The sequence below is a fragment of the Nymphaea colorata genome, chromosome 4 (genome assembly GCF_008831285.2).
Source record: "Nymphaea colorata isolate Beijing-Zhang1983 chromosome 4, ASM883128v2, whole genome shotgun sequence".
Taxonomy (NCBI): domain Eukaryota; kingdom Viridiplantae; phylum Streptophyta; class Magnoliopsida; order Nymphaeales; family Nymphaeaceae; genus Nymphaea; species Nymphaea colorata.
In genome coordinates this window covers 7,609,807-7,625,854 of record NC_045141.1, presented here as the reverse complement: position 1 = coordinate 7,625,854, position 16,048 = coordinate 7,609,807, and the positions used below count along the sequence as shown (strand labels likewise).

General features: G+C 39.3%; 2 protein-coding genes across 5 annotated transcripts in view; both read right to left on the bottom strand.

The window, feature by feature from the left end:
- The window catches only part of LOC116252485 (elongator complex protein 4), a 28,240-nt gene extending 18,728 nt beyond the window's left edge, over window positions 1-9,512 (bottom strand). Inside the window, exons 1-3 of one of the 3 annotated variants that reach the window (XM_050077273.1) lie at window positions 9,361-9,512; window positions 6,731-6,822; window positions 6,541-6,623 (exon numbers count right to left, since the gene is read on the bottom strand). The gene's annotated coding sequence lies outside the window, so the exon portion shown is untranslated. The remainder of the gene's footprint in view (window positions 1-6,540; window positions 6,624-6,730; window positions 6,823-9,360) is intronic. The other 2 variants (XM_050077272.1, XM_050077274.1) reach the window with 2 other exon arrangements.
- A 2,141-nt stretch (window positions 9,513-11,653) lies between these two features.
- LOC126410027 (uncharacterized) lies at window positions 11,654-13,637 on the bottom strand. Of its 2 annotated transcripts, XM_050077609.1 has the most exons (3): window positions 12,594-13,637; window positions 12,177-12,381; window positions 11,654-12,079 (listed from the first exon to the last, which is right to left on the bottom strand). In XM_050077609.1, exons 1-3 carry the CDS (start codon window positions 13,615-13,617, stop codon window positions 12,040-12,042), a joined length of 1,269 nt encoding a protein of 422 aa, XP_049933566.1. In that variant the 5' UTR covers window positions 13,618-13,637; the 3' UTR covers window positions 11,654-12,039. The 2 variants fall into 2 exon arrangements, with proteins under 2 accessions (XP_049933566.1, XP_049933567.1); XM_050077610.1 differs by lacking the exons at window positions 11,654-12,079; window positions 12,177-12,381 and adding an exon at window positions 12,396-12,471.
- Window positions 13,638-16,048: the final 2,411 nt, after the last annotated feature.

The window sequence follows — 16,048 nt, the reverse complement described above, 5'->3', positions numbered from 1 at the left end:
ACTTTAGGGGGCTGAGGTATATATATATATATATATATATATATATATATATATATATATATAAGCACTGGATTCTCAAGGCCATCGTCCTTTTCTCTGGCTTATTTTGTTCCAACTACATAGAGCAAATAACAATTAGAACACCGAACTCGAAAAAGAAAATAAAACAAGGAAAGGAAAACGAAAAGGAAAAGATAAAACTGAAAACCAGCTGGATCAAAACACTAAAAGGAATCCAAGGTATCGTCTGAACCACAAATTAAACCAAAATATATCCTACAAGGGAACGGTGAGAGAGAGAGAGAGAGAATAGTTACTTGCAGAGAAACCCTTCCGATCGACCCCACAAAATCCAAAACTCAGTTGACCAAAAACAGTAGTCTTCTTCTTCTTCTTCTTCTTCTTCTTTCTCTAACACTCTACAAGAACGGAGCTCGATCAAAAATGAAGAAAACAGCGTTCGCCGCCTGCCATTTGCCACCTGCCGTCGCCACTCGCCGTTCGTGTGTTGGTGAAGGGTAAGACGAAGAAGAGCCATCGTCGTTTAAGAGGGTTTTCGATAATTTTAACGTGAAAATGGTAAAAAACGTTAAAATGAAAAAAACGTTAAAATGAAAAACAGGACAATTTTGAACTCGATCAAAGTTGACCGAGTCCGAAAATGGTCAAAAATGACCCCGGGTACATTGACTGTACCCGGTGCAGTCAACACTACACCCGAGGCCGCACCGGTACCGGTGTCGTACCGGTACCGTGCGGGTACTCCTTCCGTGTTACATAGGTTCTCTTTATATTCAAGATATCCATGGCTGACGATAAGAGTATAAAAGCAGGCAATAAATCAGACCCAGTGGGTGATTATAAAGCATTTATCAATTAATACTAAGAGGTGCTCTACGGTTCCCTAATTTCCTACCACTAACAATCTCCCCACCCTTTGAAAGACACCTTATCCTCAAAGTGTAAATGTAGGAAACAACAATTTTAGCTGCTCTTCTTCTTCCCATGTGGTATCAACAGCTTCAGCCCCCTGCCATTCCACTAGCAGTTGTGTCACCAATTTCCCAGCTTTCTTTACATTTCTCTTCAGTAACATTCGAAAGGGAAACAAGGGATCATCAGGTCCTTGAGGGGGAGGTCTGTCTACAGCTAACTGGTCTGAGGCAATGTGACTGGCTTTTAGATGTGAGACATGGAAGACTGGGTGGATTGTTGTATAAGGGGGAAGCTGCAAATTTGTAGGCCAGTTTTCCCACTCATTCCATGATGCAAAAAGGTCCTGACTCCTTAGTACTGAGTCGTGAACTTGTCAACTCCGTCTGTCTTTGGTTGTACTTGCCCAAGGGGAAAATCTCTGAGGTATACCCAATCGCCCACCATTAACTCCACTTCTCGATGGGGCTTGTTATATTGTTGTGTCATTTTGTTCTGAGCTGCAGCGAAGTTGGTCTTGAGAATTTGAATTACCTCATCTCTAGACAGCAGTTGCACGTCTACATCACCAAGAACTTGCGTAGAGGGATGGAACCTCCGCAAGTCAGGCGGCAGCCTGCCATAAACTGCTTGGAATGGAGACGTTCTAGTTGATGAGAGAATAGTGGTATCGTATATGAACTCCGCCCAAGCAAGATAACATGTCCAATTATGCGGTTGATGCTCACATAACACCTTAAGTATGTCTCCAAAATCTTGTTTACAGCCTCCGTTTGACCATCCGTTTGAGGATGGCAAGCCGTACTCATGTGTAACTTGGTTCCTTGCAGTTCAAAATAGGCCTGCCAGAAATGACTTAGGAACACAGAATCTTGATCGCTTACAATAGACCTGTGCCTTCCATGCAACTTCCCAACGTGATCTTGGAAGGTTCTCACCACTTCCTTTGCTGTGTAAGGGTGGGCCAATGCCACAAAGTGGGCATATTTTGAGAGTCTGTCCACCACAACCAGAATGACTGATTTCCCTTTTGATTTGGGTAGCCCTTCAATGAAATCAAGAGAGATTATCCTCCCAAATTCGTTCTGGTATGGACAAGGGCTGGAAGAGTCCAACGGGCCGTAGTCTTTCATATTTTTGTCTTTTACAAGTGCCACACGACTGCATGCATTTTCTGATATCCTTTTTTATCCCCAGCCAATAAAAGGTTAGTCTCGGCCGTTTATATGTTCCCCCTACTCCTTGATGCCCAGCCTCAATTCCATCATGATATAATTCTAATAGCAGTTGTACAATAGAAGAAGTTGGTGGCACATAGATGATAGACCCTAAGTCACAAGGGTGCGTCGTTTTTGGACCCGCACTCGCGTCGCTTCGACGCGGGTGCGGGTGCAACCCAGATTCGTACCCAACTAAGTCTACAGTGAGTCGGGTGCGGTCAGCTGCACCCGACTAAAATAGTCAAGTTTGGATGCGCACACGACTCGCGTTTGATGCGAGTCGGGTGCGGTCAAACCGCACCATGACTATTTCCCTCCATTTTTTGGGGTTTTTTTATTTTTAACAAAATCTGATTAAGGGCACGAGATCGTGCCCTTCGCCTCTTCCTGCTGCTCTCTGTTTCCCGTGCGGGTGCGGGTACAGACCATTTTTAAAAAACTTGGGTGCGGGGGTACGGCCATACACACACATGCACATATACATATATTTGTCAAAAAATTTCAAACAGAATAACATATTCATAAATCATAATTCATATTCCAAAGTTTATCAGTCTTGATTCTCATTCTTCTCAGTCGCATAATTAACATTCAAAATACATCAGCTTTCTTGATTCTCATTCTCCTCAGTCGCATCATCAAGATTAGAAGGAACAACAGGTTCTGTAAGATCCATATTAAGAGCATGCAAATCATGTTCTCCTTCAAGGTCCACGTCAATGTCCTCTGGATTAACATCCCAATACTTGGATGATCCTGAATTGCAAGTTGCAACAAAATCAAAATATGATTTAAGTTAATATTAACTTTAAACAACCAACATAATATATTATATGTATACATATCAAATATACAAAAAGAAAGAAATACCTGTAATCATCTGAAGTACGTGAAAGTAAGCGTAGGTTGGAGTGGACAGAAACTAAATCTTCTGCTCGCTTACTAGTTAGCTTATTTCTCTTGATGTTATGAATTTGAGAATAAGTACTCCAATTTCTTTCACAGCATGAAGAGGTTGCAGGTTGAGATAATAACTTCAATGCAAGTTGTTGGAGATTTGGTGTCGATGCTCCAAAACACAACCACCAATTAACAGGATCTTTTTCATCCCTTGCCATTGCAGCTTGTATTGAATCATTTCTTCCACCAGAGAAGCTCGCAAACTCAGAATTAATTATCTTCAACCAATGAGAATCAAAATATAGTCTTCCCAAACATATCTCCCTATTTTTTGATATTTCAGGATCTCGATTAGGAGGAACACGACCAGTACCTCCTGCCAACCATGTTTGCACATAATATTTGGTATTTAAGGAGTATGCCATACAATGGGTTATTGCTTCTGTTCCATCTTCTTACTAAAATTTTATGCACATGATCAAAAAACTCAAAATCATCAAGTGGAATATTCTTCTTCTCATGTCTAAAAATGATGTTTTGAATTTTTTCAATCATGTTATCCCACATATCATAAACTTTATGAAGCATGGGCCCTTCTTTATCAACTTCTCTCAACATCAGCCAAATAGGCTTTGTAAACTGCAGAAAATATGTAACTTTATCCCACCATTCATCATCTAAAATACATTTTTTAATTTCTTGAGCCTTCACAATGTCATCACTCCGATAAAACTCCCAATCATTGTCAGTCACCATAAGTGTTAATGCATGTTTGACCTGCTTTATTCTTTTTATCATTACAATAATGGATGCAAAACGAGCCTTTGCTACCTTCAACAATCCATGAACACAACAAACCGGCATTTGGATCATCTTTTGATGGGTTGCAAATACTTTTAAGTGCTAGATTTATACTGTACGCCACACAAGGAGTCCAGAATATGAGACTATACTTAGGATCACTTGCCAAATTCATCTCTGCTCGTTGGCAAACTGGAGCATAATCAGTAATTATTTGCAGTTTTGCACAACATTATGTTCACCCACTTCTTTGATGACTTCTATAAATAGCCCTTTTAAATACTCAACATCTTTATACTCCCCAGATGCATCAACACATTTCAAGAAGATTGGTCCATCAAGCGAATAAGCAATAAAATTTATCAGTGGCCACCTTTGTATATCAGTCCACCCGTCAGAAACAATGGATACTCCATATTGTATCCAAGAAAATTTCTTCTTCTCTAATAATTTTTCAATGTTTGCCTTTTCTTCTGCAAGAATTATTGTTCTCAACTTCTCTGAAATCAGGGGTACATAACCACTCAAACTACAATTAGCCAAACTTGTAACAACATCTTTCCAATAAGGACTTCTGGCTACATTAAAAGGAAGTGAACATGCAAAAAAGAACATTCTGATCCTTCTATCCATCTCTGCCCTTCCCATATTTTTAAATGCTTGTGCTAATGTTTTGGTAGCTCCAATTGCCACATTTTTTTTTCTTTTCTTTGAAGTATCTTCATCTTCTTCAATAGCATAAAGGGGAACAGATAGTTCACTTGACTTGGCTGAAGACTTCTTCGTCTCAGCTGCATCCTGTTCTTTTTTGAATATCTTAATCTCCTCGTTAGTAACTTTTGGGCATGGTCTAATTCCAATGTCTGAGATATGCAACAAATGTGCCTTGCAACGTGTATAAGAGCCAGTGAACATCATATTACAAAATTTGCAAGAAAAAATTACATTCCAACCACCACCTGGTCCTTTTCCTAGTTTTTTCACATAGCGCCAAAGAGGCTGAGATGGATTATCCTTCTCTACTGCAGCGGTATTAACACTACTACTGCTGCTTGCTACATTTCCACTTCCACTTGTAGGCAGCGTTTCTCTTCCATTATCAGCCATTACAACTTCTATGAAAAACACCTAGCAAGAAATCAACACATTTCAGAAAAAAAGACACGAGTTGTATCCAAAAGCTAAGCGCGAATTTACTGCTCAACTGAGCTGAAGCACAAACAAAGATGAAAGTGGAAATGTGACGAACAAAACAGAGGGCAGAAAAAACGTGAACAAGAAAGCAGACGAACAAAAATGTTAGTCGTTCAAAACGTGACGAACAAAAAAGAGGGAAGAAAAAACAGGGAACAGAAAAAAGAGACGAACAAAAAAGAAGATGAAGAAAACAGACGTCCGCCTGAGAATCACCACCTGTCGTCGCCGGAGAACGTCTGCCTACCGTTGCCGATCGTTGGAATGAAGATGAAGAAGAAAACAGACGCCCGCCTGAGAATCACCACCTGCCGTCGCCGGAGAACGTCCGCCTGCCTTCGCCAATCGCCGGTGAATGAAGATGAAGAAGAAAGCAGACGAACGAAAAAGAAGAAAAAACAAGCAAATACCCGAATACCGTCGCCGGAGATCGTCCGTTGTCACCGTCGCCTGCAGTGGTCTTCCGCCTGCCGTCGCAGTGCGTGGTCGCCGGCCACCGTGCGTGGTTGATGGTCCGCCGTGCGTGAGAGAAGACGAAGAAGAAAGCAGACGATGAGGCGAACGCGCCAGAAGTCGAACTTGATACCCTCTTTTAAAGGAAACTGTCTTCCTGCTACTCCTATTCCTCTGTCATCATCACGGTCTGATGTTCGTCAGAGCTCTATTTCTTCATTCCAGAAACCTATGATGATTGATAATGATATCATGATTTGCAAATTACAATTTTGATTCAGTTATTTGATAATTTTGTGCTTTATAGATGATTTGTTGTTATATATATATATATATATATACACACACACACACACATATATATATATTATAATAATAAATACCTTTGCTGCACCGCCGCACCCAAATTTTTTGAGATGTGTCGCTCCGACACCTGCATCTACACCCCGCACGACCCGACCTTGGTAATGTAGGTACAGTTCGCACTTGTACCCATAGCCCTAAATTCGTGCAGTTTCTAGTTGTCTTCTCTTTTCTTGTACCAAGCTGGAGTCATGATGTTCAGCTCTAACCTCTCCTATAGTTGCAACAACGGTCAGATAAGGGTGTGCAGCAGCCCATTTCCTGCCCTTTTTTTATCTTCTAGGGAAAATTTTTTGGATAGTCCATCCGCAGCTGAGTTCTCCTTTGCTTTTTTGTGCACAATTTCAAATTCATTTCCTAAAAGTTTTAAAACCCATTTTTGCTGAACCGGAGTCAATGTTTTATGATGCATACAGGGTCACACCCTGACTTTTTACCCCCAAATCTTTTTTTCATTCAACATAACACATCAAGATGTGAAGACACAACAAACGAAATAGAGCTACACATATCAAAATGACAATGGGGTGACTTTATAATCCATTTATGCACCAAAATCAGTTCATACAAAATGACTTCACATTTATCAATGGCTCTCATGATGAAAATGCCCTCAAAATAAAGCATTGATGCCTAAACAAAAACAAGACATCAATGGAATAAAAACATGTCGCACCGGCATGACTATAAACCAAAATTTCCCCAGTAAAAAGTGAAATGAACCATCTGATCAACTTGTTGCTCCAGGTTCGCCAAAACCTGAAAAAATGAAACAACAGAAAGCTAATCCTTCACAGTATGACAACAAATCAGATAAATCCCTAACCTCTAAGGTAAGTGCTCAGATATAGAAGAAACATAATCACCTTGATATAATGATGCATACGAGTATTCTCATAAACTATGACTGCAATTTTTTCATATTCCACAATATGTAGGGATTACTCAATAGACACAACTACACAAAGAATACACTTATTAGTCATATTCAATTCATTAATATTCAATTTATTTAATTGACAGTTCATGTGGGTGCAAAACACAAGCGCTTGCACACCACGAGCGACTTTCAGTCAATAGATAACTCCCGTGGTAGCCTGAAAAAAGAACAATCTAACATGCTGCAGCGATAGAGCAATTCGCCAAGAAAGTGTATATTCCAAGGAAAGTTGTTCAGTCTTCCCTAGGTTGGCTCGTAGCTATCCTAAGCAAATATCATGATAGGATGTTTACTAATGCACAAACGAGGTCAATGAGGTACTCAACTCAATACCCTGCCTAAGTTATCCTAGACAGTTATAATTTCTAGCATGCATATGCCATCACATAATAATTAAAAACAATCAATATATTTTACACACTCATTCATTCATAAAAAAAAAAATCATGTTTGATCCACTCGTCATTCAAACAAGCACAAATTTATAGGATCCAACGGTCCTAAATTCCTAATAGTCCACACTTGGCAAGTGCAATAAACAAACTCAGTTTGGTCATAACCAAGGATTTGCCTGAAATGTCGTCATACTTGTGGTGCATATTCACAAATACCAAAATCACCTCCAACATTAGATCCTATTGCCCAGGGTCTGCTCAATGTACCTGGTCGACTTGCAAAAACTCAAAACAATAAGTTCTCTACACACACTGCACCCTAAAAATCTATTTACATAGAAATTTGGGTTATCAAGTTGAAGAATGTCAATTCTAGAAAATGCCAAGAGTTTCAATCTAGTTGTAGGACATTTTTTCAAACTTTCCTTACAAGGTCGATACAGATTGATCTAAACCCCAAGTCTCCCATTCAGCACACCAATCGCGCACCTAACGTCAAACATGATGTTACCCCCAATCCTTCGATCAAAAGCACACCCTCACATTATAAACCTCAATTTACATCTCTCACTTGCTAGCCCCAAGTGACGCTGGAGTTGCACAATTGAGGTCACTAAGCATGAATCTTTCCAAATACATCACTACATGCATAGTCAATTAATTTGATCTGTTGAGGCCAATGTTGTAAAAAAACGTATTGTAAGTTGTATCGGTCTAGCTAATAGATACGTTGTATCGTAAAGTATTGTAATGTATCATATGTGTATCGTAAATTTATTTTTAAAATTCGAAAAATAGAAAAAACAGATAAATCAAGAAAAATAAAAATTATGTTTTTTTAATGAAAAAAATGCTATACATAATGGCAGGCTTATTATAGGTATGAGGTTACTTCACAAACATTAATAAGTGGTCATAATATCATATAGCAACACAACATGAACTAAGACATCAAGAAACATGATTTATAATATGATCTACATAATAACTCATAAGTAAGTCATATGATCCATAACACATCAAAAACCAAGTTTTACGTGCACTATACATCACATCACAAGACAAAATTGTTCAATGTTAATGCAAATAACAAATGAAAAGAGCTTCATTCATAATCTTTATCATCTCATTCTCATTTTCATCTTTCATAGAAGATACAAACCCTCTTTATCTAAACAAGAATCAATCATCCACGCATAAATCTGCCCTTAAATTGATTATTTCATGATGAAACTGATTATTCCCTTTGAAAATTGCCACAATCTCCCCCTCCTTCAAATATTAGATATGTTCAGAAATGAAGAGGGAAGCAAGTTTTAAAATTAGTTTGAAAAAGGGTGGTCTTAACCTCATATTTTTCAAAATAGACATATATCATGTGATACGGGATGTATCTCGCTGTATCGTACAGTATAGGCTGTGTATCCCATGTATATGATACACCACCTGTTTGCAATACAAGTGGTGTATTGTATCGTAAATTTAAAAACGACGGAACTTATAGTAAGATACGTTGTGAGGCATCGCCATTTACAATTTTCCTTTCCCATTAGCAATTTAAAAATTTCACAATACACCATCAAGAGTGTACATTAATCAAATCAACCAAAAAAGGGTGTTTCTTTCACACCCTAGTGCAAGTTTGATCCTAATAACTTAAATGTTTTGTCTTTCCCTCAAACTGCAAATTTAACAGAAACAAGTGAGCGGGTGAGAGAGAGAGAGATAGAACAGAAACAAGTGAGCGGGTGAGGAAGAGAGGGCATAAGAGAGCACGCCAAGAGAGATCGGGAGGGAGGGGCCGTGCGGGAGTCAGCGAGGGCCAGGGGAGAGCGTCTGGGAGAGGGAAAAAGTGAGAGAGCATGCGAGAGAGAGTCAGAGGGAAACCGAGAGAGAGAGGGTGAGTCCGTCTGAAAGAGAGAGGTCTGGGCGAGGGAGATAACACGGGACAGAGAGAGAGACGGGGAGGGAGATTATGCAGTTGAAAGAGAGGGAACAGAGGTGAGGCGGTGAGAGAGTCAGGTTGAGCAGAGAGAGTTCGAGAGTGAGGAAGCGTGCACAGAGAGAGAGTTCATGGGAGGGAGAGCGAGATAGATTGTGGAGCGAGGAAGCTTGCAGAGAGAAATCGAAGGAAGGAGGGAATGAAGTAAAGGGGCGTTACCTTTTTTTTTCTCTCTGCGCCACCTTCCTCCCCTGCTCTTCTTCTTCCTCTTCCACAACTCGTTATTCTCCTACGTCCTTTCTCACTTCCGCCTTTCCCTTCCCATGCTTCGTCGTCTCCTTCACTATTCCCCAAAGCACCGAGAGAAAGAGAGACCTGAGGTCCTGAGGCGTTGTGCTCTCCAAAAAAACGCTAAAGGTCCCGAGTCGGGTCGGGACCCTATTTCAGACCCGACCCCAATTGCTTTATGAAAGAAAGAAAAAATACCATGCGTTAGCCACCGGGTATACTTGGTAGGGCTGCACAACTAGTCGAGCCAACTCGGGCTCGACTCGAACTCGCTCGAAAAAGCTCGGCTCGAGCTCGACTCATTTATAAATGAGTCGAGTTTGAGCTCATAGTTAAACTCGAAACCATAAACGAGTCGAGTTCGAGTTTAAAGAACTCAACTCGTTTAAACTCGACTCGACTCGTTATATAACGAGTTGAATTATATAAACCGGTTCGTAAAAGCGATTCACCGGTTTAGGGTTTTACTGAGGTCTCCTCTTATAGCTTACTCTTCCTCCATCTTCCCGACTTCTCTCTGCGGCGCTGACTCTCTTTCTTCTCGTTTGCTCTCTCTCTTCCCGTCTTTGCTCTTTCGTCGACCACGGACCACCCTTCGCCTTCGGTCTTCCATCTTCGCCCTTCGGTCTTCACTCTTCCTTCTTCCCGTTTCACTATTCCCGTCTGCTCTCTTGTTGTCTTCCTTCTTCCTTCGACCACGACAACCAGACCAAACCTGAGGCTGAGGGCACTTGCTGTCTTGCTGAGTTGTTGTCTTCCAACTGTTCTCTCTCTTCCATTGTTGCTGCCTTCTCTCGCCGCCACCGGCCCACCACTGCTGCCTTCTCTCGCTGCCGCTGCTGCTGTTGCTGCCTTCTTTGTTTTGCTGCTTCCGCCTTCACGCCAGGTACCCCTTCGGCCTTCCTTTTTTCTTTTGCTTGTTATTGTTCTTCTTCCTCCTCCTCCCAACTGATTTTGCCCAAATAAAACCCACCAGAAATCACTGCTGCAGCTGCCTCAGTAGCATCGATTGCCCCTCTCGCTCTTGCTGTAGCTCATGCTCCCGCCTTCGCAACAAGTACCTCTTCGGCTTTCCTTTTTTCTTCGCCTCAGTAGCATTGGTTGCCCCTTTTTATGTTGTAAGTTTTTTCTAGTTTTTTGTTGAACCATGTTGCATTGATGATGTATTTTTGAGAAGGTTATCTTGTTTTGTACCTGCTGGTGTTGCTTCAGCTCACCATATTCAGCAGTCTGCTAATGATAAGTGCTTTCCACTCAATATATGCACATTAAACACTCAATATATGCACATTAAACACTCAATATATGCACATTAAACTTGGCTTGTTCTAGAGTTTAATGTCGTTAAGTGAGTTATCAATTGACAGAGTCAAATCCTATAAACATTTGTTGGTTATTTCTATGTACAACTTCAAAACTTTTTCTTGCTTTTGATATTAGAAAATGATATGCACATATGTAGCCATGCGACCCTCGAGCTGCTGGATATACAATCAAGGAGGCAGTATCTCTGGTTAGAAGCATGGTGAGCACCAGATCATGTATCATAGCAAGAGCCCTGATATTCTGTTTGCTTCTATAGCTGTTCTGTTATAGTCACCAATGGTCTACTAAAGTTATGATTCTATTGTTGTAGATGCATTTGACAAGATTCCAGGACAGCGAGCTCTTGCTTTGCAACTTTTGACTGTCAAGCTCTTTGGGCTTACGCTATTGGTCCAGAACTGATTTATCTTTAAGGTAGATGTCTCATTATATCTACACATAAATATTTGCTTCATAGAGTTTTCTTTAGTCTTTTTGGTTATCATAAGAAGCTCTGGAAGAAACAAAAGTAGATGTGGTGCCATGTACAAATAATCTGTGAACTTGGTTGTTTCACTGGATTTTCTTTTAGCATCCGTTTGTTGGTTTTTTTTTTAGGTGGCGGCACCAATGTTGTAAAACGCGTATCGTAAGCCGTATCGGTCGGGCTTTAAGATACGCCGTATCGTAACGTATCGTAACCGTATCGTAATTTTTTAAAAAAATTATTAATAAATCAGAAAAATTTTAAAAAAATTTGGAAAATTCATAAAAAAATAAAAAAAAATTAAAAATAATAAATTGTTCATAGAAAACATGTTTGAGATAATGATAGACTTATTATTGCTATAAACTTACGCGTTCATCATTCATAAACATCAAAATTCATAACAATATCATTCAACAAAGCATAAGGCCATAAGCCATAAAGTGATAAAGTCATAAATGATAAAACATTCAATCAAGTGTTCAACAACCATAGATTCATAACTCTTAAGTTTTTGATACATATAAAATGAAAGCACTCTTGACTTGACTCTCATTCATGATTCATCATTCATAATCTTCATCATCTTCATCTTCTTCTTCTTCTTCTTCTTCTTCATCGTCAAGAATTGGAAGATCTTCACCAACATATTCAGCACCAGCACCAGCAGTAGCAGACTCTCCTTCATCAACAAAGCCTTCTGTTGCTTCAACTTCAAGGTTGAAGCATTCAAGATCTTCATCATCAAATATTGTAGCTGGTTCTTCTTCAATCCATGGCTCTAGATCGTCAAAATTTTCCAAGCTGATAGGATCGAACTAAGATGTGTGCTTCCTTGCTAATGATTTTTCTAATTCTCTACATTAAATAAGAGAAAATTTGTTAGTATATAATTTCATATAAATATATTGTACATAAAAATGTAAACATTAATTAAGGTATATGCCTATATTACCTTTGTTTCAACCTCATATTATATCGAACAAAGACAAGGTCATTCAACCTTTTATGTTCGAGCCTATTCCTTTTTTTGCTGTGGATATGTTGGAACACACTCCAGTTCCTTTCGCATCCACTAGCACTGCATGTCTGGCTGAGGACTTTGACTGCAAAACGTGCTAGGTTTGGACAATCAAACACATACCTATTCCACCACAAATCTAAACAAAAATATAACAAATCAATGTGAAAGTTTTAAAAGAATCAAATGTAACAAATGCAAAGTAAATTAAAAATTTCTATGTATTTACCTGGACGCATCGTTGTCCTGGCTCGAACGGCGGCAGGTAGTCCCATGTTCCGAAAACAACTATCATATAAATCCAACTCATTGTGCACAGCATCTTGTTCTGTAAAATTTCTATGTATTTACCTGGACGCATCGTTGTCCTGGCTCGAACGGCAGCAGGTAGTCCCATGTTCCGAAAACAACTATCATATAGATCCAACTCATTGTGCACAACATCTTGTTCTGTAGAATCTTCCACTAACACATTAATACAATTTAACAAACCATGCATGACTTCTCTGTCCTTCTTAAATGTAGGAGAAAATCTAATTGCAAGATTTAGATAATAAGCTGCTGCATGAAGAGGTTGATGAAGCTGTCCAGTCCACCTTTTATCTACAATCTTCCATATGGGCATATATAACTTTTTCTTTTCCTTTAAGTTGTCTCGAATTGCCTCTTTTGCTTTGTCCATAGCCTCATATAAGTACCTTATAGAATGTCTGTCCTCGCTGTCAGCCAACCTGAGAACCTTAACTAATGAAACACAAACCTTCAATAGCTTCACACATGATTCCCAAAATACGTTATTGAATATAATATCCACAACTAAAGAAGCATTTCTTTTATGAGCATGTGGATATGCAGCCCATTCTTCACTAGCAAACATCTGTCTCAAAGGAGTTCTTTGTTTCACCACACTCTGCACAGTCAATACATTTGTGGCAAATCTAGTTTGTGCAGGTCGTATTAATTCAACTCCTTTTGTAAATTTTCTCATCAAACTCAATACATATGCATGATTATAGATAAATTTTGTTACCTCTTGACATTGGTCAATGGCTGATTTCATATCATGCATCTCATTAAGATCTTGAAGCATTAGATTAACACAATGAGTGGCACATGGACTCCAATAAAATGTTCTATACTTTTGAAATAACAAATCTCCTGCAGCTCTATAATTTGCAGCATTATCTGTAATAAACTGTACAATGTTTGCAGGTCCAACTTCTTGTACAACATTATCAAAAACATTGAATAAAATCTCAGCAGTCTTAGGAACATCAGACAAGTCAAGAGATTTCAAGAACATTGTACCTTTAGGGCAATACACAAGAAAATTTACAAGTGTTCTTGACCTTGTATCAGTCCAACCATCTGACATAATGGAGCAACTTGTTTCCTTCCAACATAATTTCAACTCATCGCAATGCTCAGACACTTCTTTGACTGTATCCTGAAGAATTTTGCCCCTCAACTGATGATATGATGGCATTTTGAATCCGGGACCTATAGAAGCAATTGCATCTGCCATGGCTTGGAATTGAAAAGAATTAGCTGCATTGAATGGAATACAGACATCATAAAACCATTTCCCTACCTGCTTTTGTGCATGATATAGCATATCTTTAGATATCATAGCAGCATGAATCTGCGGCTGACCACCTGGGCTGGTATATGAAGGGAAAAAACTCTTAATAGAGCCAACACTAGACCTACCAGTAGGAACTCTACCACTAGGTGGTCGCATACCACGCCTGGCCCTAACATCTGTTGTGCCTCTCCTCTTCCTTCCCGTTATGCCAGATCGACCTCCTTCATACATAATCCCTTTTCCTCTACGATCTCTACCTCTTGAGGTCTCCAAATCTGTTCTTAGACTGCTATCACCTTCATCATCACATTCATAAGCTTCTTCCTCTTCTTCTTCATCTTCCAAAGGCACATTATAGCCTACATCTACATCTTCAATTTCTTTTTGTATTCTCTTTTGACGTAAAGCATGAAGCATATCTAAACATTGTTGACGCACAAATGGAGGCAAAGGTTTGTTTGGTCCTCTAACACAAGGAGACGCATCTTTGGAGGTCCCTGCCAAATGGTGTTTCATTCTAATAATCCCTCCTGAAAATGTATTCCCACAGAAGCCACATTTGAGTTTCAAACGGTTATTCTCCTTCACCCTTTCGCACCATTGCCATGTAGGATCCATATCTTAAAAAAAAAAAACGAAATCCTATGGTAAACTTAATGAAAAACACTCAAAGTCTTCAAATCTACGATTATACGGTAAAAAATTAAGAATACATGGTAAGAACATGAGATTTCATACCTTACGAAGAAGAAATGTCTGAAATGAAGAAAACCCCTTTCCTTCCCACGAAAATCAAGCACCCACGCACAAATCGACCACTTAATCTTCGATTTGACGATGAAATCAAGTTTTTCACGGTGAAAATGAACGATCGCCCTCCCTCACGGCACTATCCAAACGTTAGAAATGAAGAACGGAAGAAAATTTTGAAAAAGAAGCCGAATAAGTAGGTCTCGGCCCCCTTTTGCGTTTTTAGGCCGTATCGTACGATACAGGGTGTATCGCCCCGTATCGTACGATGCGGGCCCTGTATCGTACGATACGTGCGATACAGGGCCGATACACCCCCTTTTTATGATACGGGGGGTGTATCGTATCGTTTTCTTCAAACGATACGATACGTATCGTACGATACGGGGTCGTATCGTACGATACGGGGTCGTATCGTACGATACGTACAACATTGGGCGGCACCACTGAGACCATTTCACTCAAATTTCAGTCCATTTTCCACATTGTTCCCTTTTTCCTAAAATTTTTTTCTTTTAATCTTGGAGTTCAATGATTGAGCTTCAAATATATATATATATATATATATATATATATATAGAGAGAGAGAGAGAGGGAGGGAGAGAGAGAAGAGGAGAGGAGAAAGAAGCATATTTCAAGCAATGGTATTCAAAAGTCACACTTGAAAGGTTATTTGCCTATTAACTTAACTTCCAGTCCTTGCACATACATGGGAGGTCAAAGAGTTCCATCATTTTTTTTTTGTGTGAAAACTCCAAGAGATTTTGAGTTTCTATTTACTTATGTTACTGGAAGATATATTGCAGTCTCTTTTCTTTTTCCCTTTTGTACTTAATGAACCCAAACAGATGAATTTCTCGGTTCAACTATCAAGGTTGACCACAACTAAATTCAAGGAATATATGAAATTCTTCCTAACTCAATGACTTCAAAGGCAAGTCAACAGCTCCAGAAGGAAAAATCCTACAAGCTCTGACAAAAGGTGTCATTCCATGTTCTTTGGTGAAAATTTTACACTTTTGGCATGCATGGCTAGCATTCAAAGCCACACAGCAGGGAATAAAGTTCCCGTTTATTCAACAAGATCTATGATGTAATTTCACCATCCTCATGCAGTATGTGTTCTAGTGTACCTTGGCTGTGATGAAACATCTTTGTCTTCTTTTGGAACATCGAGACGACTAACCTGGTAATTTCCATGATTTGCTAGTGAGCACATAATAATTGTGAAAAAAAAAATTCATAAATGAACACCATCTGGCAACAGAAAATAAAAACGTATACATTATAGATGTATATGCATACTAGTATATATATTTAAAAGACCATATATGTGATATCAAGGATAAGTATGTCATTTCTTAGTTCTCCCTCTATACATCCACCTGTTGTTCTTTTTGTGTTTCCATAATTATCTTTTTTTACATTGTTTTGTAGCTCATGTTCTGGTTAAGCTTGACTTTCGGTCAGA

Coding starts and splice junctions, on each gene's coding strand:
- LOC126410027 (XM_050077609.1), bottom strand. CDS start 13,617: ATGTCAGATGGTTGGACTGATACAAGGTCAAGAACACTTGTAAATTTT. Junction 12,382..12,593: donor CAGGACAACGATGCGTCCAG/GTAAATACATAG, acceptor ATTTTTGTTTAG/ATTTGTGGTGGAATAGGTAT. Junction 12,080..12,176: donor AATATGAGGTTGAAACAAAG/GTAATATAGGCA, acceptor TATTTAATGTAG/AGAATTAGAAAAATCATTAG.